The 24,945-nt window shown below is 43.6% G+C and overlaps 2 protein-coding genes across 2 annotated transcripts; both read right to left on the reverse strand.

Annotated features, from left to right (window-relative positions):
• Positions 1–4,659: 4,659 nt before the first annotated feature.
• On the reverse strand, positions 4,660–6,772 carry nol12 (nucleolar protein 12). Its single transcript, XM_063470512.1, has 6 exons — positions 6,624–6,772; positions 6,081–6,186; positions 5,926–5,974; positions 5,683–5,828; positions 5,469–5,566; positions 4,660–5,097 (listed from the first exon to the last, which is right to left on the reverse strand). The coding sequence occupies exons 1-6, from the start codon at positions 6,725–6,727 to the stop codon at positions 4,902–4,904; spliced, it is 699 nt and encodes a 232-aa protein (XP_063326582.1). The 5' UTR covers positions 6,728–6,772; the 3' UTR covers positions 4,660–4,901.
• A 1,400-nt stretch (positions 6,773–8,172) lies between these two features.
• On the reverse strand, positions 8,173–23,792 carry srebf2 (sterol regulatory element binding transcription factor 2). The gene is made up of 20 exons (XM_063471386.1): positions 23,448–23,792; positions 18,937–19,322; positions 18,544–18,736; positions 18,299–18,459; positions 17,960–18,112; positions 17,590–17,865; positions 17,377–17,491; positions 17,142–17,293; positions 16,360–16,561; positions 16,027–16,202; positions 15,473–15,722; positions 15,195–15,364; positions 14,937–15,108; positions 14,707–14,824; positions 14,446–14,555; positions 13,901–14,033; positions 13,120–13,291; positions 12,441–12,617; positions 10,986–11,097; positions 8,173–10,883 (listed from the first exon to the last, which is right to left on the reverse strand). Exons 1-20 carry the CDS (start codon positions 23,536–23,538, stop codon positions 10,666–10,668), a joined length of 3,537 nt encoding a protein of 1,178 aa, XP_063327456.1. The 5' UTR covers positions 23,539–23,792; the 3' UTR covers positions 8,173–10,665.
• Between the last annotated feature and the right edge of the window lie 1,153 nt (positions 23,793–24,945).

Raw genomic sequence — 24,945 nt, forward strand, 5'->3', positions numbered from 1 at the left:
GGGTTACGCAACAGAGCCTGGCTCTCAATATCATAACCTTCTCTTATGGGGGACCCACAGCGTCCGTGGTGACTGCGCCCATTTAGAGACATAATGGACTCAGATTTATGAAGTAGTGATTGGCTAGATGAACTGTAGGTCCTCCTTGGCGGTGAGGAGCTGCGACTGTCAGAAGTCCTTCTTGATGGAGATGAAGTACGACTGTTATACGCACGTCCACGTGATAAACTAGTGCTGGTTTCAGTTTTGTGAAGAGGCATTTGGCTTGAACTGTTAAAGTCCTTCCTCTGCGGAGATGAGCTCCTGGAGTCACCACCCCGACCACTTAAAGACCCATTTGCTTCCGTCTTTCGCAAGGTACTCCTAAAATCAGAAATCATGCTGGATTGGGATTTGACTGAACTGGCAAATGATTTGAAGTTTCTTGGCAGGGTTCCCGACTCAATACGTCGCCCATGTGTGCCTTGCAAGGAGCTTCTGGACCCCGGCTCCCTCCCTGGAGACCTCCCTCCACCGTCAAAATTAGTCCTGCTGAGGGAAGCGATGGATTCACTGTGTCGGAATGTCGGGTTTCCACGTGAGGGAGAAGATGAGCGAGACTGCAGAGCCGAGCTTTGCCTCGGGGAGTTGTACGACCCCGACTGCTGATAGGAAGAGACGGGAGAAGAAGGGCTTACACGGCCGTATGAACTGCCGAAACCCTTTCGTCTGCTAGAGGCCAGCGACTCCGCTATTTTAAAGGGAGTAGGGCTCGGAGAGCGAGGGCCGACTTGTGCCTCGACCTCAACTGCAATTTCATATGGGTCAGGAGGAGGGATTTCAACATCCACGTCCTCATCCACAGCCTCTGGTATCTGCCTTTGAGAAGCCACACCAAGATTAGGATTTCTGAAGGGAACGATGTCTTTGGGCTCGACGTTCCTGTTGCTGAAGATGGGATGGCCTCGCTCGAAGTGGCGGAACGGAGCGGGTGGGCTGCTGTCATGGATCGAACGGGCACCTGCTGCCCTCCCCAGCGAGTAATAGCCACTTTCGCGCTTCTCTCGCTCGTCTTTCAACCCTGGAAGAGAAGAAAAATATTTTTTAAAACAGGATGAAATAGAAAGAAGCAACGGTAACAGAAATAAGAGAAGCAAAGGTCAAAGTTCAACCTCTGAGCAACTACCAGAGGTTTCCTGACACAAACCGAGCTATATTGTATTACTGATAATTGCTCTTGGACACTTCACCTGATGACAGCAAATAGTATTGCCAAGTAAAGAACACCTCTGGCTGTAACTGGATATAGATTGATCAATTGCAGCAAGTCACAAGTTTACTAAAGACTCAGTCGATCGCTGTACCGAGTATTTGAAAATACCTTTGGCGATTCTGCTACCTCTGTTTTTCTCTTTCCTATAATTTTGCTTTGGTTTATGAGTCTAATGTTCTAAGAAATTGATTCAGCAACACACAACGTCAGCCTACAACTACCCGAATGTCTACTGAAGCTGTCTCTGCTCCGAGAGTCATCCATCCAAGCCCTTGGGTTGGGTCGGTGGGGCGGCGGGTCAAGCCGGGTCATATCGAGTTTGACCAGGTGGCGACGGATCGGTGGGTATTCGTCCTCTGCACTGGCAGAGCCACTGAACTCCTGGTAGTCGCTCTGCTCACGACAGCTACGTGGAAGAGGAGATGGAAGAAGAATGACGAGAGCAGAGATGAACGAGGTGAGAGATCGGGAGTGGGGAGTGAAAAGCAAGAGAAGAAGTCAGAGAAAAGGAGAAAATTTGATCAGTTTAATAAACAAGTCATAAAAATTAAGCCATTTTTCAGGTCAGAGAGCATGGTGAATGCAGGAAGATCACTACAAACTACAGCACTTTTTAAATCTAACTCCACGAACTCTCACACTACACTTTAGAGTCATTGAATTGCCATTGCAGCTCCTTTTATCATCACGATGCCTTCTTTCTTACCTGTCTGTGCTGTCGTCGTCAGCCTCGCAGATATAAAGCTCACAGTCGGGGCTCAGGATGCACAAAGAGGGCTCCCCATAACCCAGACGACCTCCATTGACATCGCAGTAGCTGCTCACCACTGACAGACCATCAGAATCCTCCTGATAGGATGAGAGGGAAAGACATGGACCAATCACAATTTCGCAGCAAACTCCATCCCTCTATGTCTCCAAGTCACAAAAAGAGGAGAGGAAGTGATGCGCCTCCACCGGCACGTGAAGGTTCACTGAAAGTACACATCAGAGTGCATACATGACAAACCCTCTTCGTCTGGCTCCGGCTCCTAGAACGGCAGTTTTGATAATAGCGTCTGTCCCCTCTGTCCTCCCTGACAGACACTCACATGTGCTGCTGTTCGATTAGGGTTACACCTCTGTAACCCGACCTGGCTCGTGGCTTTCCTCATTAATATTTCATCACTTTTTTTTTTTAACTCGTCCTCTGCACAAACTTTGCCGTCTCAAGGAATGATTGAAAACTGTCTGCAAATACCAGAAAATGACAATCCCCAACACCTTCTAGGAATCTACAGGTAATATACTACGGGATCTAAAAGAGACACAATCAGGTGTAAAATATGCACAGAAACAGATTATTGCAGACGTTTCATAGAGGCATATCAAACAGAAGCTGGGGCACAGGTTTCTGCCGTTTCGAAACTGTCCAGAAACATGCCCATCCTCTCTGAACGCTGCACCCCCGTCTAATATTACAAGTCATTCCCAAGAGGGCAGTAAATGATCCAACTTCGTTCATTTTTAATAGAAGCCACTACTGCTACCCTGCTCCGCGCCATTGGCTCTTATTCTCCGTCTCTGATCTCTCTTTCATTTACTCACAAGCAGTAAAGTTTCAGACATGATCGCATTTACTTTGTTTACATGTAAAGTTGAATGGGAATTTCTTAATTGGTCCTTTCTTTAACCAGAGAATCGAACTCTAGGGTCAAGTCAGGTGTACTTAAGTTTAAGAGTAATCAGTAGATCATTAAAGTACAGTTAAAGCAGTACAGCAGTGCCTTATTGCTTCCTGCACCAGAACATCTGACCTCAGTGCCGCACTGCCTTACTGCTTAGACCTGTGACCTCTAATGCTCTCATCTTCCTGCTGCTCTTCACGTCCAGCTAATCCCATCACTCAGCACACATTGAGTTCTCATTATCTCTTCCTGGTTACCTTGCTGCTGTTGCTGCTGCTGTGCAATTCTCCCTCCTGCTTGTCTCACCTTGCTGCTGGTGTCTCTTTCCTCCGCTTGGGAAGGAATCGGTGTTAATGCTTCTCCCTTTCTTGACCCAATCCCAGTTTTAGCCCCGTCTCCAGACTCGGCAGCAGATATCTGGTGTTGCGTGACCTCGGTGCTCTCCCCCGCACCGGCGTGCAGGTGCCTCTGGCGCAGGCAGTCGTGGCAGCGGGAGGGGTCGAAGATATTGGGCTGGAACTTGGGGCAGATGGGCTCATCGCCGGAGAGGGCCATGGTGAACGCAGAGGGAGAACCTGGATGTTCATTGCCTCCCACAGAGAAAACTGGGAAACAACAGCAGGAAATATGCAGAAATATTTATCTAACACTTGAGGAAGATTTATTAAAAAAAGACTTTCAAATTACAGAAGTGTTTCTGCACATTGAATCTAATTTGGTAACGTACAGAGCAAGCATGAGCCACTAAGGCGTGATTGTGACACATTACTGTAAGGTGGTGTAAGCACAGAGCAGCTGCAAACAGGGGGTTTTGTTTCAGGACGTGAGAACTGTTAAGATCACTGATAACTAACCGCACTCGCAGCTGATGAAATACAGTCCAGTCAGAGCAGTTCCACAGTACTACACACCACAAGACACATGCACTGTAACCAAGCAACGTCTACAAGCACCAGCGCCTGTGGTAATAGTCAACATGTCAATTAGGCCTTTAAAAGGGTAAAAATTAGGATGGTAGAAATATATAAAAATGGTTTTGTTATGAAAAAGATTTAAAATTACCTGACAAGAGGGGTTCCAGCCTTCAGCGTGTCATCATTAAGGATGAACTGCCCATCAGACCCCCATCAGGCACATGCCTCCTCTTCCCCATGCTCTCTGTCCTCCCGGCCTGCCAGACACTTAAATCAATCTGATTGGCTGCTCTGACAATGAGTGAAACTGCAGCATCTGTGCCGTCCATGGCGGCTCTTAGCCAACACGGCTGAGACCCTGAAGCGCACACAAATCCCAGGACCAAGATGGAGCCAGTGGCTTATTGGTTCCCCTATTGAGCAGCTGTATTAAATATCATGGGCTTTAGAAAGCGAAATGAAACGCTCATGCTAGCGACAGCTGGCACACGCTGGCTCAGGTTAACGTAAATAAATAAACACCGGCGAGGTGGGGGTGTTTAACATACATTAAAGCCGCTGGCTGTTTATCGTTCTACATGAAACTGCTTGGTTCTCCTTTAGATCACACAAACACAGGTGATACTCAGCTAGGAAATACAGAGCTAAGGGTTGGTTTCCTGATGTTCTCCAGAGGATGTTGACAACAGCATCAGGTTTCCTATTAAACAATAGAGCACAGTGGGACAAAATTCCTCACAGGGCACGCTGACATAATGTGACATATGACTGCAACATGAGATCATCAGAAATGATTCAAATTTACTTTAATCAAATTTGAGGTAAATACAGCACACTCAGTACACAATTAACAAATAACTATAATGGGAAGAAACAAAAAAAAAGTTGGAAAATGTACAAAACTGAGCACAAGATTTCACAGGGCAGGTAACTCCAACATCATCTTTATGCATACACGTATTCTGTTCGACGCATGAGCATAAACACAACCAAGTCCAGTTTGTTGAGCTGGCCTAACAAGAGCATAAGTCCATTGTCAGGAGTTTCTTTCTCCCTTCATGCACTCCTTCAGTCCTGATGATGCGCTTTCTTCCCGGTCTGTCTACGTCTCTGACGCTTGCTGGTCCTGCCGCCTTTGTTTCTACCCTCTGTGACACCAGGTCTCTTCTCTGTCAGACGCCCCCGTCCGCCTCGGCCTTCCTGCTTCCCTTTCCTCTTCCGCTTGCTGGTGTAAGTGCTGAGCTGCGTTGTAAGGGAGCGGATCCTGGAGTGATGAAAGAGCGAGAGAAAAAAAAAAATAAACCAATCAGCTGGCGTTAGAGGGGCCAGGTAAGGTAGCTGTGTGTACTCTGGAGGTGGAGGAATGCAATGCAGTATAGTATTAAGATATTTCACGTGTAGATATTGTATTGATACAGGGACACCAAATATCAATGTTTTATTAAATACATTGTACTCTGAGAATACTACAAACAGAACAACTCATCTCATGCACCAGCATCATCCTGAGGTTACATTAGCTGAGCAAATGAAATCAGCTCAAAAGAAAAACCGTCCAACGTTTTAATCTTAAAAGCAGGACACAACTGATCACAAGCTGCTCTCAATTAGAGACGTGATTAACAAACTGCTTACTTTTTGTTAAGTATTGGATTCCCAGCTTTTTTTGGCATTCCAACCATTTTCTCTTCCTCTTTCTCCCCCTCAACCTCATCGTCACGCTCCTCATTAGCCTTCAAAACAAGCATACTCAGTGTTAATGCAGTATTATTGCCTTCAGTGTTACTTTCAAACTTAGAAGATCACACACATATAGCCTATTCAGATGATTACAGACCTTAATATTTACCTGATTTGCTGCAGCTTCAAGAAGGCGAGCTCCTGTGAGGTCAAGATCACTGATGGTTGTCACGGTTACTGTGTGGTTGGGGTGATCGTACTGCACAGACTCTGTTGTGCTGGTTATCGCATCTTCCAGATCATCTTCGGCATCCTCTGCAATACAGGATCACATAAAGGACAATGAAGCTACATGCACAGATTATGAGACATCAGTAAAATAACCAGAGCCCAAGTTTTCCTGTAAACTCACCGAGAGCTTCTGTCCTCTCCTTCAGCATCTTTATGTATTCCTTGTGTCTCTGTGAGGAGACAAACACATTTAATACCATTGCCTCTTTTCTCAATATGCTCAGGCGTTTAGCAAAAACAGGCTTTAAATCGGGGCTCTTTTCCATGAGGACTCACTTCTTCTCTGACTCTTATCTGCTCTTCTTTGATTTTCTTTCGAATTTCTTCTACTGCCGCTTTCCTTCTCTCCACCTTCCGCTTGTGAAAGCCGGTAAGATATTCCCTGAGAGAGAAGCAGATTAAAAGTCCAAAACCAAGATTTATTAAGTCAGACTTAGAAAGGTGTACTTAATTAAGAGGAACCTTTATAACTCAAACTGGAAGACTGGCTACAGTTCATTTATGAGGTTTACATTACCTAACAAAAATTTTAGTCAAATAATAACATTTCTAGAAATTAACAATATTTATAAAAGCATATGATAGTTTGAACACCATCAGCATGTTTAAATATGACGAGGAGAGTGGGAAGATGGGAAAGCCTCCACTTATTTGGTTAAAATCTTAAACAAATTACACATTTATTTCCAACAAGCTTCCCAAATAAAAACATTTACTAAAAGCTAAAAGCTGGTACTAGTCTATGCTAATCAGCGCTAGTACTAGGATGCTAGCTAACATGTTGAAACAGTGTTTTCAGCGACGCGCTTTCAAACTTACTGTCTGTTTTTCTCGTCAAACGTTACGATGCATTTGTTCTCCCTCTTCTTCGATCCTGGCTTGAACTTAGCCTTTTTGGACCCTTTGTTTTTAAAGTTTTTCATGTTGTGCACGTGAGTTCGCTAAGTTACTATACCGCACGTCTCTTATTTTTGTCCGGGGGGGAACACATACCACATGCCCTCTACAGTTCCAACAGTTTGACATCGGTGTTTTAGTTTTTTTTAATTACATACACACTAGAAATAAAATAAAATAAAATACAATTAGCGTGGTGGCTAGCACTGTTGCTTCACAGCAAAAAGGTCCTGAATTTGCGTGTTCTCCCCGTGTCTTTCTGTGTTGTTTCCGGGTACTCTGGCTTCCCACAGTTCGAAGACATGTAGTTAGTGGGGTTAGGTTAGGTGGTGATTCTAAATTGGTTGTGGGTATAAATGTGAGTTTCATATTTAAAAATGAACTGAACTGTTTCGATCTGTCCAAGTTGTACCCCACCTTTCGCCCTATAACGATAGATGGGATAACCTCCAGCCCCCCACGACCCTGAATCAGATAAATGGAAGAAAATTAATGGATGGAATCAATCAATCAATAAACTTGTCAACAAACATTGCTTACCGGTTATATCAGTACAGTAGGAAATAATCTTTGACGTATTAACTATAAACACATCACAGAAGATGTACAGACGTAATTCTGGCCCCAGAAGTGTTTTTGGTCTTGATGTGGAATATTCTTGTCATATCCTTGGATTAAAATCATCACCAGTGTGCATTTTGTTTAATAAGAGAAAGACAAAAGATTTTCTTTCTTTTGATCAATTTTATTTTCAGGGAAAATCCTCGTTATGAGAAGAGATGAGTGGACTCCAAAGCAAACCCAAAACGGCACCAACACGGAACAACATTTAGAGAACTCAAAATTAAGAAGATAAAAATACTTTACCCTAAAATAAATATTTATTTCATACATAAATTTATAGCTCATGTTAATCCCTCTAATTGTATGATCTTTTCGTGTGTCTACTTATTTTAAATATACAATCCACGTACTGCAGTCAAGTCACTCCATTAAAATTAAGGGAGCATCCTACACCTAAGCCCCTATGAATGCATCAGCTGTCATTATGCACGATAACTTTTACTAAAAAAAAAAAAATCAAGGAAACTTTTTACCTTCATATTGTGAATATCATCAAAGCACATAACACTGTGTCCAAATCTGGTGCTTTTTAAGTTGCCTTATTTTTTTTCCTCCAGCATTTTGAGCACTCATAACTTCGAATCATAATTGCATGGCTCCTTTCCCTCTCCTCCTATTGTAGGGGCTTACTGTGCAACCAGAAATGTCTCATCTCTGTAAAAAGTGCACAAGTGTTTCATTTGAAGGAGAAAACTCAACTTCAGCACAGTTATCAGATTTCACTGGCCTTCACACCCAGCCAACGCCCACCTTCCCCTCTTTAATTTGCTCCTTCACATATTACTCATCGACAACCACTGAGTAACATACAGCATTTAGTAGAGACCAATCACTCTCACACTCACACTTTCATGTGTCATTTTATTAGAAAACATCCAAATGAACAGATATATTCAGACCATAAAAACACCCCAAGGGAAAAAAGACAAAGAAACAAAATAAAAACAAACAAACACTCCAGCTCGCAGATGTTGTTGAACATAAATTTCTTTGTGTAGTTTACCAGTCAGGGAAGCGTAATCTAAACTGATAGCAACACTTTCAGCACTCCTTAGATTACAGCTTGGGTTGACCTGGAAGACAGGGTACTGGAAACCTCTAATTGTATTCTAGTGTGTTTGCCCATATTCTAAAATCAAGACATTACAATGTGCGCCAAAGAAAAACAAACAAAAAACATAGAAAGTGATCAAATTTACCATACCAAGCTAAAAAGTTTAAATGAAAGGATTCTTTAATAAAACAGAGATTTCCTCGGCTCCCGACCTTACGCTGCTCATACAAAACAATAACATAACTGCAAAACTGCTCCCATCTCCAGAAGCATTTATATTAATATTACAGAACCATTAAATAAGAAAGAAACAGGAAAATGATATTATAAATCCTGCATCATGTATAAGACCATCATTACAAATAAAAAGCAAATTGGACTACAATTTCACAAAGCACAAAGCTCCTCCATCAATCCAATGTGATGAAATATAAGTTGTTTTTTTCTTTTTTACATAACATCGAGGCCTTTTTGCTTGCAATCTGTACAGCGTCAGTTCTGTCAGTCTGCAGAGCATGACAACACCAAACACCGTTTGAGACCCCCCCATTAAAACCTGTAGCATTTAAAGGTGGTTTATATACAGAGACGCAGCAGAGACGTGGGTTATTCTGCACAAACTTGTTTGCAATTCGATGCTTTTCTTTGCTGCAGTGAAAACATGTCACTACAGCTTGTGAATTCAAACTGACCATACCTGTTCTACACGAGGGATATTTTCTTGTTTTTTTGTTTAAAACAAACAAAACAATCTAAAAGGCTCCAGCAGTTTTTCATGGGTGACTGTTCCCAGAGCTCTCTGTATCAGAGGATCCTCTACAGACATTTACAGCCTATTCTCACTCCCACATACTAATCAGCCTCACACTGAAATGCAGTTTAGCGTAGTAGCTCAACAGGAATCCCCCAAGTCTAAAAAAGACACAATGACACTGGGGGTGGGGGTGGGGTGGGGGGTGAGATGGGCCACGGGCATTAAAGTTCATGTCCCGAACTCTTATCCTCTGGTTCTCTGGTCTTCTTTTTCAGACCAAGCTACACCACCTGCCTCCCTGCTCTTCATGATGGAAATCACAGCTCAAAGATGTCACTGTGCTATGTGTCAAAAAAAGTGACACAGATTTGGGGGGTGGGGTACACCTTGAGTTCCAGTATGAAGATGACTGGTCAGTGAAGTCACGCAGCTTCCTTTTTTTGCTCTCTTTCTTTGTAATTAAGAACTTGCTAATAAACCTACTTCTTCTTCTTCTTCTATGTACAACCTATATACAATCACATTATAAGTTTGAATGCAATTCATTTCTCATGTAAATGCACCAGCGTGCTTGTGTGTGTGTATTTAGGCATTTTCAAACTTGTAGCCCCATTGCTGCCTCCCTCTGTCATTTAAATGTTCCCCTGTTCTCTGCTTCATGTGACGGGGTGGAGCATGCCTGCAGCATGCCTGCAGCAGCAAACCAAACCCTGAAGTGTTGTTTCTGCTGCATCCTGCGGTTCAAGGAAAGCAGATCAGCTGTGTGTTACTGGAATGATGCTGCACTGGACTGAAGCACAAGTCACTTCTAATGGTCACAGAAATCTGTTTTTTTTGCTCCACAGTACAATGCTGGCACTGTACAGTTGTGAGGTAGATAAGGAGAGACACTACTCAGCACTGTACGGTTTAAAGCAAGCAAGGCTATCCTAAAAGCACAGCCGTGCTCAGACCTCAGCTGTCTACTCTTAAATACTGTGAAGCCCTTAAATGAAGCTTGCAAATGAAACGACACATTACTATTACTGCAGCACTCACATTGCTGGGTGCCAGTAATGATTGTACGGCGTGGTGTCCTAGAGCAAATCAATGCACTGCTGCATTCATTCATTTAAATAGCTATTAGATAATGGTCCCTTTTCCCTCTAGGGCCTTTTAAACCTGATTTTCTTTTGTTTGAAAAGAGGCAGCCAGCCAGCGTAGTACCAGTAATGACCAGAAGGTGGGGTGACTGTGCAGCAACAATTAATCTTAAGCATCAAAGGAGCAAACGTTTCAGCCAGGCGTGTGGATACAGTGCTGATGGATACAGCCCTGTATCCATCAGCAAAAAAAACAAAACAAAAACAGCTGTGTGTGTTACGGTGTCCACGTGGCAGAAAGTCTATATTTCTGAATAGCTGACAATTATAAAATTACATGTTGGCGGAGGAGAAGCCTGGTTAATGTCCCTGTGTGTGTGTGTGTGTGTGTGTGTGTGTGTGTGTGTGTGACAGCAAAACCACAGAAAAGCCTTGTTTTGTCATGTGTGTTCAGGAAGCGGCGATGGTGGTGCCCCCGCTGAGGCGCAGCAGAATCTGCTGACAGTCCTGCAGCGACCGGCGGTCTCCCACCCGCTCCAGGGTTCGCTTGGCCTCAGCCAGTAGACGAGCTCTGTGCCCGGGCGGGGTTAGCAGGGGCATGGGGAGGTGGCGGCAGGCCAGCAGAATGGCGTGAGCTCTCTCCCTCTCGCCTAAAACACACTCGCCATCTGAAAGCAGGCAGGGAGGAGGAGGGGAAAAGAAGAAGAAACGGGATTAATGTCGTTTCTCTTGGTGTGTCTCGTGTCGCACACTATGACGGTATTGCCTACCAGCTGTGTAGGCGCTGTGCATCCTGCGTCGGAGGTTGTGCTCCAGCAGCTGGTGTGTCCTTGTGGGACTGGCTCCAGCCATCAGCCTCACTGTGGTCTCATGAAGGAACACCTAAATAACACAAACAGCTGTCATTATCAGGTATGTATTATCATTTCAACTTGGCTGAACACACATCTGAGCAGCCCTCAAATTCTCTCAGCAGGCACCAATGTCCATGCACGAGTTACCAACCAGTTCCTCGGCTTTACTACAACTATTCCCCAACACTCTGTGCTCATTTTGGGGGGTTTTTGGCCATAAACTCTTTGAAACAGCTCTGTATGCATAACATTTACAATTCAACTAAATTAAATAAGCAGCAACAAAAATGTGGAGGTTTAGTTTTTCGAGATTGACAGCAGGCCTGTAAAAATTCATTGATTTGTCTTTCTTCAGCCTCTTCAGTACCACACCAACGCAAACTCATTTTACATCACACACTTTCTGAACGCCAATTTCTGTCATTGTAAGAAATTTAACTGCACATTAAATCAATGAGATATCTTAATAAAAGACAAAGAATTGCAATTTCAACAGTGTGTCTCAGATTTTCTACATGACAAAGAAATTAAAGAGTCAGCATGACTTTTGGACCTAAATTGTAATAACTGAATGTGTAAAATTACAGAACTCTATAATTTAATGGCTTAGTTGTATAATGAATGGGGGAGGTTGTTATCAGCAGGGAAAGCTTGTAAAACCTGTGAGAATACACTCCAAAATTTATGACCTCCTTCACATTTTCCAAAGCCAAAATGGGCCGGATTGGAGTCTTTGAAGGTTTGATTCTGATCCTCGGGCCTTATGTTTGACACCCTTGTTCTAACCCTTTGTCTACCTTCTTTCCTCAGATTTCCTCCACTGTGCTATCTAATAGGCCAAATATGAAAAACTTAGCAGTCTCAAAAAAAAAACAACAAATACATTTATTAGAGGAGCCTTAATGGCTCCTCTAGTAAATCTCAGAAGCGTGACTGATGATATGGTGAACTGAAGTGAAAGTTCTGGAACTGGTAAAAGTGATGAAGATTCATAATAAAAAATTTAAAAAATATATTATGTTCATAAAGAACAAGATGAGTATCAGAAATGTACCGAGGCGATTTCTCACTTGAAGGATGGAGCCATTTACAGCTTCACTACTGCGAATACTTGGAAGCTGATCGCTGTTGCAAATTCTATTATATATTTTTGAAATTTAATAAGCTACATTAAAAAAAAAAAAAATACGCCCAAATACATTTCCTGCGGTGCCAAACTGCCAGCCTAAGAAATTCAGAATGACGAATCTCTTTCACTTCTTCCCCTCATTGCAGCCTGAACATAGAGAGTTCTGTTTTTATGATCCTTCACATATTTCAGCTATCAGCACTATTATTAACATATCTGAATTAATCTTCCCAAAGCCCGACCTTGTGTTGTCCCTGTCTGTAGCACTGTGTGAGTTTTCTGAGTGCGCTGAGGTCCCTCTGGAAACCAGCCAACTGAGATCCAGGAGCCGGGCCAGGTTCTCCATTACTGCTGCTTCCCCGCTGCCATAAACTGGTCCTCAAAGTCAGCAGGAGGTCACAAACCAGTAGCTCAACCCCCTTGAAAAAAACAAAAGAGAAAAAAATGAAAACACAGCTGTTGGGTATAGATGAAAAAAAAAAAAAAAACAACCAAACCCCACAATTACCAGTAAATCTTAGCCGAGGTGCATGCCAGAGATCAAATCTGAAAAGATATTCACTGTTGCTCAGTGTTAAGTGGTGGGGTGCGTAGTGGATGCGTGCAGATCAGGGAGGCCTCTGTACTGCACTGCAGACACATTGCACTCGGCTTCAGGATCATGCAATGCAACTACAATGCACCACAGCCACCTCCTGCCACCCATACTGCGCGCACACACAGCCCCACAACAGCCTGACCTGACCCTAACTCTGTGTGTGTGTGAGTGTTTATGCATGATTAAGCTTTAACTACAGTTAGTGCTGCACTATGAGACAGTAACTTGTAATATATGGAAGACTCTTTGATGTCTGCATGCACTGCATGTATGAATGTAGGGGCCATGTTTGGTACATCTTTCAGGAACTGTCGGTACCCTACCTTGTTCAGCCAGTTCCCAGATTGGGCGAGCGGCACTGAAATGCTGGAGCACAGGTAGCTGCTGCCTCTGTCACAGTGAGAAAGGCAGGCTATTGCCCCTTCTCCCTTCAGAGGGGACAGGCTCATCTGTACAGCCTTGCAGAGAAGCAGCACAGCCTTGGGCAGAGGATGGCTGGAATAGAGAGGGACATTTATCAGGTTATTGTGCTTTGTTTTTTCCCCCCCTCCCACTTTGGATACAATTATTTTAGAAAAATCGGCACCTATAAGCAGTTTGTAGAACCACCAAGTGTGAATCAGATTTTTAATCATCAAATCTGCACAAGATTAAAGTGGATGGGGCCGATCCAGGGCTTAAAATGCAATAACAGGAGAAGAAATTAACTCGAACATGTTTACTGGAGGTGCGAAGGTGCACAAAGAATTAATAGCAAAGTGCAAAAAACTGATTTCTCTGTTGGCTTACGACTGTTCAGTCATAACATCTTAATTGAGTCAGCTTTATTGCCATTTTTGAAGACTGCAAACAGTGCTGAATATAGAATATACACTTGTATGTGCTGCATGTTTTTGATTTAATTAAAAACACAGCCAAGCAGATAGATAAACAGATACCGCCAAATGTCTGCAGGACAGTTTTAATTTACCTTGATATTGGCTAAATGCTGTGTAACATGTCAGTCGGTCTATTTTAATACTCTGACCATTCAGTGACCTCTGTTGCTGGACATCCTGGAATAGACCACTCCCATTAAGGTAGAATATATTTCAATGCACTTACTCAAGGATGTGCAGAGCTCTCGGCATTCGCTCAGCTTCTGCCAAAAGTGACCTCACTGCGACGTCATCGCCCTGCAGCCAGTACACGGCAGCCTTCAGGACCACAGCCCACCAGCGACTCACTGGATCCCCCACTGGAAGGAAAAAAAAGTACATAAAAGAAGAAAAATTATGCATAAAGCAAATGTAGTTGGGCGACCTCTTGGTTTTGTAGCTTTCCTGCTGTTATCAAAAGCTACATGCGTGACTGTAAAACACTTTTTTTGTGTAGGGCAGCGACCAGATTGTCACTGTGTTCTTATCCACTGGGTTCATTTGTAGATGACTGTTAGCTGTGATAATACCACAAAACATTCATGTGGAAAGCGTCTAGTAACTGACTATCAGTGTGCTGCTAGAAGAAAGTAAATCCATTCAGGCTGACAGTAATAACTCAGATTGCTATCTGCTTAATCATCACAGAAGAAAACGTTTTTTTCCCCCCACGCAAAGATCTGTTCGCGATTCTTATTAAACTGTCACGGTTCTTCTTCATATCAATCATACCTGGAATGGTGGTGTGACTGGGAGGAGTCGAGAAAGGGGGAGGTGGGGAAGGAGAGTCCTCTGTGCAGCTGTTCAACAGCTGCAGGAACTCCAGGGCGCTGGAAAACTCTCTGAAAGGGTAGAAGAAAAGATAAGCTAAAAACAAATCTAAATCTCAAATTTACACCAAGCTGTGACAAAAAACAAAACAAAACATAATCTATAAACAGTAAAGTGTCTGAGTTTCTCGGTAGTGCGTTGCTGCTGCTATTCAGGCCTTACCCAGACTCGTTCTTGCGTTTTTCTGCTTCAGAGTCGCTCTGCGGCTGGATGAGGGTGTGAACGGCTCTCTCCAAAAGCTTCCTGCAGAAAGAGCGGTGCAGCTGGGCAATGGGGTCAGCTGGGAGGAAAGATCAACAGGAAAGCAGAGAGGAACAGGAATATTAACTTCTGGAATTCGAAGAAGTAAATTAAAGGAAACTTAAGGAGTAGCCCGAACATTCACAACATACCTGGGTCTCTCTGAGAAGTGTACACCCCATCGCCGTTTTCTGACTTCACTGACCAATCACAGCTCAGGAAGAACTGCCTTCCCAGTGGAGTGAAGAGCCAGCGCAGGCAGTCGGGGATCGTCTTGGTTTCTGATTGGTTGGCCACACTCTCAGCACAGCCCAGCAGGTAACCCTGAGTGACAGACGAGGTTCAAAATATGATAAAGTGCGACTGAAGCCAAACATCAACAGTGATGATTTCAAAGGTGACACACTTACAGCGAGACAGGAGAGATGGTGGCCCAGCACAGTGCGCAAGGCTATGGCGGCAGTGACATAAATCTGGGCGAGCTGTGTGGGGGCCATCTTGCCTTGGGCGCTCACGCTGAGGTTCACAGCGCTTAGAGAGAGTGACAGAGCCCACAGGTTGCTGCGCTGAGGCAGCTTTCCTGTAGAGACACCGAGGAAGCAGATAATGTATCTTCTCATCATGTCAACGCGTGTGAAAAGTACAAAACCATCTGCTGGATTCCTGTCTGTGCAGCCTAAACGCTTACCCGTGAGTTGCAACTGGCTGAGCTGGTGGTACACAAGTGCCGCGTCCCTCGCGCTGGTCCTCGCCTCCTCCCCTTCGTGCTTCCCTCCAACCTGGTGGACAAGCCAGCCCAGAGGAGTTGGGCGATGCAAGCAGTAGCGAATCACGTTCCAGGAGAGTGAGCAGACGAGGTCCAGCTTGGTTGAGGGAAGAGCTCTCGTCAAAACAGAGAGGCAAGTCTCTAAACTGGCCACTGCTGCTGTGTAATCTCCCTGTAGGAGAGAGAATCACATGAGAAATGGTAAAGTAGGCAGCGTAGACTGAAGGAAGAGAAAAACCAAGAAGGTTGTGGCTTATGAAAGATGCTAAAAGTAAAACCAAGTGCAGAGGAAGTTGCCTCAATTGAGACATCAAAAACAGTGAGAATTAAAGCACAAATCTGCAAAGTGCTCTTTAATAGAAAGAAAAACAAATCTTAGAGCAGATCCAACTCTAAGAAGTTCTATTAATCCAAGAGCATCAGAATAATGGTTTGTTTAAAACATCTCAAGTCCATCTGATCTGATCTGCACTCACTCTGTTGAGATGCAGGTCTGCTTGTTTGCGGTGCCTCCAGAAGGACACAGATTTTGGTGAGTGAAGCGGTGTGACTGGCTCCCACAGGTACAGCACCCTGACACAGCCCCACACTGCTCCCACTCCACTCAGCACCCACACCATCACCCATGGCAACAGGCAACGGAGCCAAGATGCTGGAGGATGTGAAGAAATGAAACATGTCAAGTCTATGAGAGGATGGACAAACCTGTATTTTTAAGATTCTAACAAGGATTTTCTAGGTGGTATGAACAGGAATCAGCAATTCATCAACTTCTGGGGTAATTTAAATTAAAGATCATCAATCCTCACCAAATTCCTGCGTGTGACTTGGAAACCAGACAAGCGTTCTAGATGGGCCGTGGCCTCCAGAAAGGGCGGGGCTGCTCGACGTCTCCGATCCCAGTAAAGATGGAAGAGGGTTCAGGGAGAGGCAGAAGAAAGTCAAGGCGCAGAGGAGCAGCCGAGAGCGATCCATCACACCAACCGAGGGAGAGTCTGGCTCACTCTTTATCTAAGAGACAGTAAGAGAGACAAAGAACAGGTTCACAGGCACGATAAATAATACTTTAAATGTAGGAAAGCAGCATTCGATTTATAATCACAAACCCTTGCTTTGCCCAAAAAACGTCTAGTGAAGCAAGCGGAAAAAGAAACCTTTCTAAATATCAACGTAAATCAAATTTTATCAAACAAGAAATCAGCTGTCTCGGAAAAATTTTCAATAAATGTGTTAGCTTATGGGCGTTCACCGGCTAAAAGCTTTTACTGTGAAGCAAAGCGAGTGGGAGTAATGTGCAACAAAGCTTTTGTCGAGCGAAAGAACTACAACCGCCTCAGGTATGAAGAACCAAAAAAAAAAAAAATCTCATTCTAATCTTCAAAGAGGCACTTTGAAGCTAAGAATAGGAAGTCTTTTAAAACTGCCACTGTCCTTCCTTTGACCTACATAAACACACTGAGCTAATCAGTTTGCTGACACTGAAACACTGCAGTCTGCTAAGCCACTGAGCCACAACCATGCTCTGTGTGTGTGTGTGTGTGTGTGTGTGTGTGTGTGTGTGTGTGTGTGTGTGTGTGTCTCCTGTCCTCACCTGTTCATGATCCAATAAAGGGCTCCCTGGTTCTGAGTCAACACAGTAAGGAGAGAACTGGTGAGGGGAACCAGAACCAGAATCTGAGGCTGGTGGTGACATCAGCACTACTTCCTCTTTGAGCTCCACATCTTCAGACAGCGTCACGGGCTCTGGGATTGAGAGAAAGTGTCAATGCACTGGACCTGCTGTGACTTCTGATCCGCTCGCAGCTTTAAGTAAAGTGAAGACTTACTGTTCTTCTGGTTGGCCATCTTAAGAGCCAGGTTCTCCTGGCGTAGTTTGTGATTAACCTGTTGCAAGTGCTTTATGTAGTCAATGGCCTTCCTAAGCACTCCTGACTTATGCATCTAAGAAGAAATACATGGAATTTAAAATGCTGAAAGCATATGATATTACCCAGACCCTTTTTATTGTCTCCTTTAAAATAAATAAATAAATTACTAACCTTCGCATCACTGCCCATGACCAGATCTCTGAGCTCGATGATCTTGTCGTTGATCGAGGATCTATACCTCTTCTCGATGATGTTGTGAGTTGTCCTCCTCTCGCCCTCCTTCACTACCCCTCCTGGCCCGACTCCTCCCGCTGTCACCTGGCACTGATCCATGCTTGGCCTAGCTGCGCTTTGACAAGAGCCTGGCTGTATTTGTTTGATTGGCAGCTTATCTCCTCCTCCCATCATAACAGGGACAGTGGTCAGGATGTTGCTGCTCATAAGTGTCTGGCGAACAAAAACAAACATAAAAACAGTTTTTAGTCTTAATCATAACCTGTTTGCATGTAAATAGCAGTGTTGAATCATGCACAGTCCATACCGGGACTTGCAGAGCTGTGTTTTGGATGGGTGTGGTCAGGGTGGTGATGCCTGCAGGACTCTGCATGGTAGACAGCACCTGTGTCCCGTCTGGTTTGAGAGTTGTGAGAACCAGTGAGTCCGTCTTAAGAATCTGAGGCTGCTGGACCAAAACCTGAGTGAAGACAACCATAAATTGAAGGTTTTCATGTTTGCTTGATTATCACTGTGAAACTAAATATTATGTTACGGGTTACGTTTGCAGTAACTTGGGGTAAAGTTATTTAGGTAAGCTTTGGTGAAATATTCTGATAGCAGAAACTTTATTTACTCGTCCTGCTAACAACTGAGGATTACTTACAGGTACTTGCTGCACCTGCTGTTGCACAGTGTGGACTGCAGTGGGTGCTGTGGAGATGGTCTGGATGGTTTGACCTGTTGGGGTCAGAACACGCTGGTGCTGAATGGCCACTGGCTGAAGCTGAGGTGACGTCATGATGCTCTGCACTTGTGGCTGGAGGACTGGAGTGATGAGAGAGAAAACAAAAAAGATATTTAGGAAAAATGAAAAGCCAAATTAAATTGCATTCCCTGCTCTATACTCACCTTGGAAGCCAGGAGCAGGGCTCTGCTGGCAAATGACAGGGTTCTGAATGAAGCGGGACTGTCCACCATTGGAGGCAATCATCACCGTCTGTGCTGCTTGTGTCTGTATGGGCATGGGTGTTTGGCTGTGGGTCTGAACCAGGGTGTGAACTGGAAAGCTTTGAGTCTGCATGGGGATGCCCTGGGTGTGCATCTACATTCAAAAACAGAAAAACAGATTTTTGTTGTTTTTGTTTATCTGTTACAGTTTTTAAGCAGTCTGAAAAAGTTTTTACGTCAGCAGAAGCACCACTACAGCACTAGTCCATCACTGTAACAGTCAGACTACAGCTTTCTCGACTCCTATTAGGACTGTACGAGTAGCGTGTGAGAAAGCGTCAGGTAAATCTGTACCTGGATGGTTGTCTGGGCTGTCTGTTGGGGTTGAGGCTGGATGGGTTGGACCATCTGAGGCCTTGGCTGAAGGAGTGGAGGGCTGCGGGTCACCTGTTGCTGCACTGAAGCGTTGGTTGGGGGGGAGGGGGTTTGTGCGGGAGTGAGGGGAGGGGTGAGGGGTACTGAATGTGGGGACAGTGTCTGGGAGGAGGTGAAGCAAGCGTTGGAGCTCTGGTAGGCAGCAGTGGTTGAGGGCTGCGGTGTCTGGGGAGTCTGAGCAATTTGAGGTTGAGGCCGTGGGGTGGAGGCGACTCCACCACTCTGTAGAGAGCCTGCTGAGTTCATCTGATCCTCAAACAAGTCTGGGAAGTCCCCCACCTGATTGCTGACAAACTGCAGCATCTCTGAAAATAGGGAGAAAGTAAACAGACAAGAAGTCAAAAACATCATCTGAGGTGTATCTGAACATCTCCGCAAGTCTCTGTGAGGCCTCGTGCAGGATATTGAGGTTGCTCCAGTGTAGATCAGCCAAAGATATGAACACTATTTATTGCAAAGATATGAATAGAATCTTCAAGACCTGACCTTGAATTGACAGATATCCACACAAGCACAGCTACTGTTCTGGTCATAAATCAGTATAAAGAAACCTTCAAACAGAAGGCCTTGAAGAGGTTTGATGTAATCTCAATTGATGCCACAAAAGAGATTGGCAGAAAGAGTAAAGAACACTTAGATGAAGAATCGAGCAGCTCTGAAAGGCATGATAGACAGATACATGCCCCCCCCACCCACTCACTCACTTACTCACCCACCCACCCACTCACTGACAGTGTGTATGCTGGTCCTCGTGGTTTGGCAACATGACAATATGCACTCAGTTGCCAGTTCATTAGACCCATCGTACTAAATCTAAAACAAACTGCCTCTTCGTGAGGAGAAGTTTTATTAGGAAACAATGATCAACTTAATGTCTTGATTATTTTTGGGAATGTTTTTTTGTATATGAGGTTTAAGTATAGGGTAAAATATTAAGCATTTTTTAAAATTTAGTTTGAAAAAAATCACTGATAGAAATAGTGTTGAGACAAAATATCAATACACTTATATAATCATATCACAGCCTCTTTCAATATGTTCCCAGCACATTCTTGCCAAATGCAGTATTGTGCCAAAGTCTTGAACCACCACTCATTTCTTTATATTTTGCTAGAAAAATGGGTAATATGTGCAGCTATTTATCAAAACTTGGGCAAACATGCACACAAATACAGTATTTAGGGCAAAGTGAGCTTTTTTACACTTGTAACAAGCCTGAGAGTCAATATTTGGTATGACTGGCAGCCTGATCTCTCTTAGGCACCTATCAAGCAATTTATTTAGGTAGTCTTCAAGAATACTTCTCCAGGCTTCTTGAAGGACATTCAAAGCTCTTGTTTGGATGTTGGCTGCCTTTTGTTCGGATGTTGGCTGCCTTTTGTTATGTCCTCTGTCAGGATGATCCCATGCCGCTTCAATAATGTTGGGTTCTGGGATCTGGGGAGGCCAATCCATCACTGACTGTGCTCCATTGTGTGTTTTTCTATCCAGGCATGCTTTTAATGGGTTGACAGTGTGTTTGGGACCACTGTCTGGATGCTGGAAAATGAAGTTTCTGCCAATAAGATACTTCCCAGATGTTACTGTATGGTGGAACAAATCTGATGGTACTGCTGTTGCTATTGACTCTTTCAGAATCACTGTGTTGGTCCAAATGATTGTCTTGCTAAGTATTATTTACTTTAGTAATTTGAAAGTTAAAGTTTCTAAAATGAATCCCCAGAATTTCTCACAGGACTTTGGAACTGAAAACACTTTTGACATATAGAATCCCATGTGGTTGAAGCTTGTCTGCTTATGTCACTGATAGTGCCTATGCCCTTAGCTCCCAGGGTCAGCGCAGCGTCAATAAGCTGAGCCTGTAACCTTGAACTTTGTGTTAATGTGAGGCGGAGAAATCAGACAATACAAAAGACACAAAGAACTTTTTGTCAAGTGTAAGTGTTAAATCACTAAGCGCACAACCCTTGGACACCACATATCAATACACCTAAGAAGCCCTGCAAGCCACATGTTAAAGTTAACTACAGTCACTACTTTGCAGCCTCAAAGTGAGTGAATTTTTCCTGCATTAATGAGTGATTTTTTAGGCATCAGGAAAATACAAGGCCACTGTGTAATACAGTACTATAACACCCTTTTTTAAAGACATACATAGTTATCAATCACACTGCAGTGAAACATGTTCTGCATCTTTTACACCTGCAATAAAATTAATGCTTCCTTTTTTGGTGATTTGACTTCTAGATAAGGTTCCTACATTTTTTTAGCACAATATCGCTGCAGGACATTTTGTATTTCTACTTTAATGGTGTAATGTTCGAAACAAACGCAGCATAAAAAGCACTGGGGTACAAGAACAGATGCTTGAAGCTGGAAAGCGAAGAAGGAAAACTCACAAACTTTTTAAAACACCAAAAGGTTCTCAGATATGTTTGGAAAAGAAGCCAACATCCTGTCAGCTTTGTCTTTGATCACCCGCTGCATTTCAGCACAGCATACAAAAACAATAAAAGGCGTTCGTTCTCATCAGTGTGCCGGGTTGCCGACTCCAGACATGAATTGAAATCCAACAAGTCTTTAAAACAAACTCATGTGTGTTTAGATCTCATCTTGGATAATATATCATATCTGCATTTCTACTGCTGCAAAATCTCAAGCTGTAAAAAAAAACAAAAAAAAAAAACAACTGAGATCAACAGTCCAACACTAGCAGCAGAGAGGTCAAGGCCAGTAATTCACGCACTGATAGCCATGACTGAAGTCTGCATGTGACCTGTGTTGACACTCAGAGGTAAAAGAAACGGTGATGACCACTTTCGAAACCAATAAAAGGGAAACACTGTGAGGCTTGCTTTGAAAAGTGAGCCCAGAGGAGTGCAGGACGTGATTTCAAATAAGCCGCATCACAGGAACACTAAATGGGCTTCCTCTCAGAACCGTTTCTACCAACCATCCAGTCGAATTTACACTTACAGTAGGGCACTCGCACACTTCAATACCTCGAGGGTAGGGGGTTACAGTGGCTGACAGAACAAAGCACCTCTGAGCCCATGGAGCTCCAGACAGAGACTCCGACACAAAGGGTAAATCCATTAAATGGGGGTGTAGGGCGAGGGTGAGGGTGCAGTGGGGGACAATTTTGTGGGCTGCTGAGAGCAAAGAAAATAAGTTACATAAGCAGAGCAGCAGTTGTTAAGTGAATAATTGGAAAAGCAAGAATGTTCGACATTAATACGGAGTCAAATGCTCGTGACTAATCTGAATTTGCAGCAGTTAAATGCTTTTCCTCATGGGAAACCTGCATTTTTCCCCCACACAGCTGCAGTCAAAATGCACTGAGTGCAGCAAAAGTCAAGTTAGGATCAGTCAAACCTCAACAGTCATTTGACTTTCACACAATCTGCACATTCTTCTTTTGACACAGTGATTAAGTGAGATTAAATAGCTGTGACTGGGCTGTTCACCAGAGAGAATTAACACCAGATGCCACAGGCAGGTAGGTTTTCAAACCCATGCATAGTAATCTTTATTGGGCTTTGCATGATCTCCGTTAGAGCACTTTGGTTATATGCTGATGAGTAATTTAAACCCAACACAACCAATTCACCCCATACTGTGCGTCACACACACACACACACACACAAACTCACCAGTGTATCAATCCGGTCTGGTGGGTTAGCATTCAGTAAAATTCCACCCTAATAAAAATCTGGTGACTCTGCGTTGGCCAGCCTCACACCAAAAGCCCCCATCCTTTCACTGTGTGCCAAAGGGTGAAACATGTTTTGATAACATGGAAGTTGGAACAAGGATGCTGTTTGTTCACAGGGTACAGGCCCACAGAGTGCAAAATGCAATCTTTTTTATTTATTTACTTATTTTTGACAGAGATGTTGTCCCACAGATGATGCTCAATTAGGTCTGCAGAAGCAAAAAGATGCTCAAGTAGGAGGAAAAGCTTCCTTCAAAAACAAGAAGGTCAGAAAGTAACTGATACTTCTTATGGAGGAGTCAAGACAACACAACAGTATCACTTCTTCACCTTTTAGTTTAGGTTTATTGTTTGTGTGTTTGTTTAGTTTATTGTTTTGTTGTTGTTTTTTTTTTATTTATTTATTTATTTATTTATTTATTTATTTATTTATTTTTTGGGGGGGGGGGGGGGTATTAGAGAAACAAATACAAGAAAACACACAACGATAATGCCAAAATAACAGAGCATTCGAGGACTACTAAATATAAGTGGTCTCTATTTTCCTGGGTGGTATCTTGAATACTTAAATATTGTCGCAAGAATTAAGAGCCAGAGCTGCTCATCTCCTTCCGCTCGGCAGGAAGAACAGCTGTCGGGCTAAACGGAAACAGGCCAACACTCGTGAAACACAGCTTAACCTTCCTATATTTTTAACAGCGACACGGACACTCACCGTCAATGTCTCCCAAGGTGAATTCGTCCCCTAATTCCGCTAAAGTCGGGTCCATGTTCTCCATGGTGGAGATATACTCCCCGCTGTCCATCCTATCTGTCAGCAGCTCTCCTCTCCGGTTGTCATCGGAGGGACAAAACAAACAAGGTCCACGAGCTCCTCCGTGGGCGTTCGGCAACGCCTACCACACACCTAACTGACCGCGGAATATGTCCTTTCACCTGAACAACCCCAAAACAACACAGAAGCCCCAAGAGAGGAGCACTTCTACACCGATAAACTCATTGGCATCAATTTATGTTTGAGGCGACGCCATCTTGTTTCACGCTTATTACGTCATTCACAAACAGACTCCGTGGCCCATAGCGGGATCTGATTGGCTGAGACCTGTCCGTTCTTGTCATGAGACCAGTCATCATCGTCCAATGACAGGCCCGTATTCGCCGTGGTCTGATAGTACGTCAACCATCAGAAGCTTGGGTGTCATTTGAATAAACCGCTCCCCCTACCTTCATGAAAAGAACTCGACCTCGGTGGACAAATGCAGCTCCTTGGAAAAGATGACGGCGATAAAGACACACAGTCATTCTGCAGTCATTCGCAAAACACACGTTTTAACAGTTTCACTCGTTTCTTCTATTTTGCCACAGCTAATGTGATAAGCATGTTTTCCAGCGTACAGATTAATACTATCTTATTTATTATTAACCTTTTAACGCATCAAAGATTACAAGTTGTGTTATAGAAAAAAGGTTAATGGCATATACTCCAAGTTTTACTTTTTAAGCATAAAAATTGTATGATATTGTGTTAATAAACATGAAAGAACTACAGCTGAGCTACCCATCTATAGTCACCTGCGACTTTATTAGGTAGGTAAACAATCACATTTAGGCATGTAGATAAGGTCGAAATGACCTGCTAAAGTTCAAACTGAGCATCAGAAACATGGAGAAATATGGGAGTTTAAGTGGCTTTAAGTTTATTGGCGTAGGTGTTGGTGGCAGATGGGCTGCGCTGCGTGTTTTAGCAACTGCTGATCTACAGGGATTTCCCCCAGACAACCATCTCTAGAGAGAATACTCTGAAAAACAGAAAAGTGAGCGGAGGTTCTGTGAGTAAAAATAACTTTTTCATGTCAGAAGTCAGAGGACAATGGCCAGAGTTCTTTAGAAAGGAAGACAAAATAAGCCAAGGTATGTAGAAGAGCATTGGTAAATATATGTCGAACATTGAAGCAGATTGGCAGCAGAAGACCAGACTGGGTGCCGGTCCTGTCAGCTAAAATAATTTAAAAAAAAAAAGAAAAAAAAAAAGAGAGAAACTGTGGCAACACTTTACGTGGGCTCTCCCAAACTGCTCAACAGAAAACTTGAAAATGTTTATGTAGTCTGATGGGTCTTTCTGCTGCCACGTTCAGATGGTAGGGTTCAAAGTTGGTGTGAACAACATGAAAACACGGATCTGTCCTCCCCTGTATTAATGTGGTGGTGGTTTA

The sequence above is a fragment of the Pelmatolapia mariae genome, linkage group LG4 (genome assembly GCF_036321145.2).
Source record: "Pelmatolapia mariae isolate MD_Pm_ZW linkage group LG4, Pm_UMD_F_2, whole genome shotgun sequence".
In the NCBI taxonomy this organism is placed as follows: domain Eukaryota; kingdom Metazoa; phylum Chordata; class Actinopteri; order Cichliformes; family Cichlidae; genus Pelmatolapia; species Pelmatolapia mariae.

Bases quoted from the DNA above. Each gene is read 5' to 3' on its own strand.
- srebf2 (XM_063471386.1), bottom strand. From the start codon at position 23,538: ATGGACAGCGGGGAGTATATCTCCACCATGGAGAACATGGACCCGACT. The intron at 15,365-15,472 runs GTAAGCGTTTAG...GTGTCTCTACAG, and splicing joins CAGCCAGTTGCAACTCACGG to GAAAGCTGCCTCAGCGCAGC. The intron at 12,618-13,119 runs GTAGGGTACCGA...GTTTTTTTCAAG, and splicing joins CTGGGAACTGGCTGAACAAG to GGGGTTGAGCTACTGGTTTG.
- nol12 (XM_063470512.1), bottom strand. From the start codon at position 6,727: ATGAAAAACTTTAAAAACAAAGGGTCCAAAAAGGCTAAGTTCAAGCCA. The intron at 5,829-5,925 runs GTGAGTTTACAG...CCTGTATTGCAG, and splicing joins GGAGAGGACAGAAGCTCTCG to AGGATGCCGAAGATGATCTG. The intron at 5,098-5,468 runs GTAAGCAGTTTG...TCATCACTCCAG, and splicing joins AATCCAATACTTAACAAAAA to GATCCGCTCCCTTACAACGC.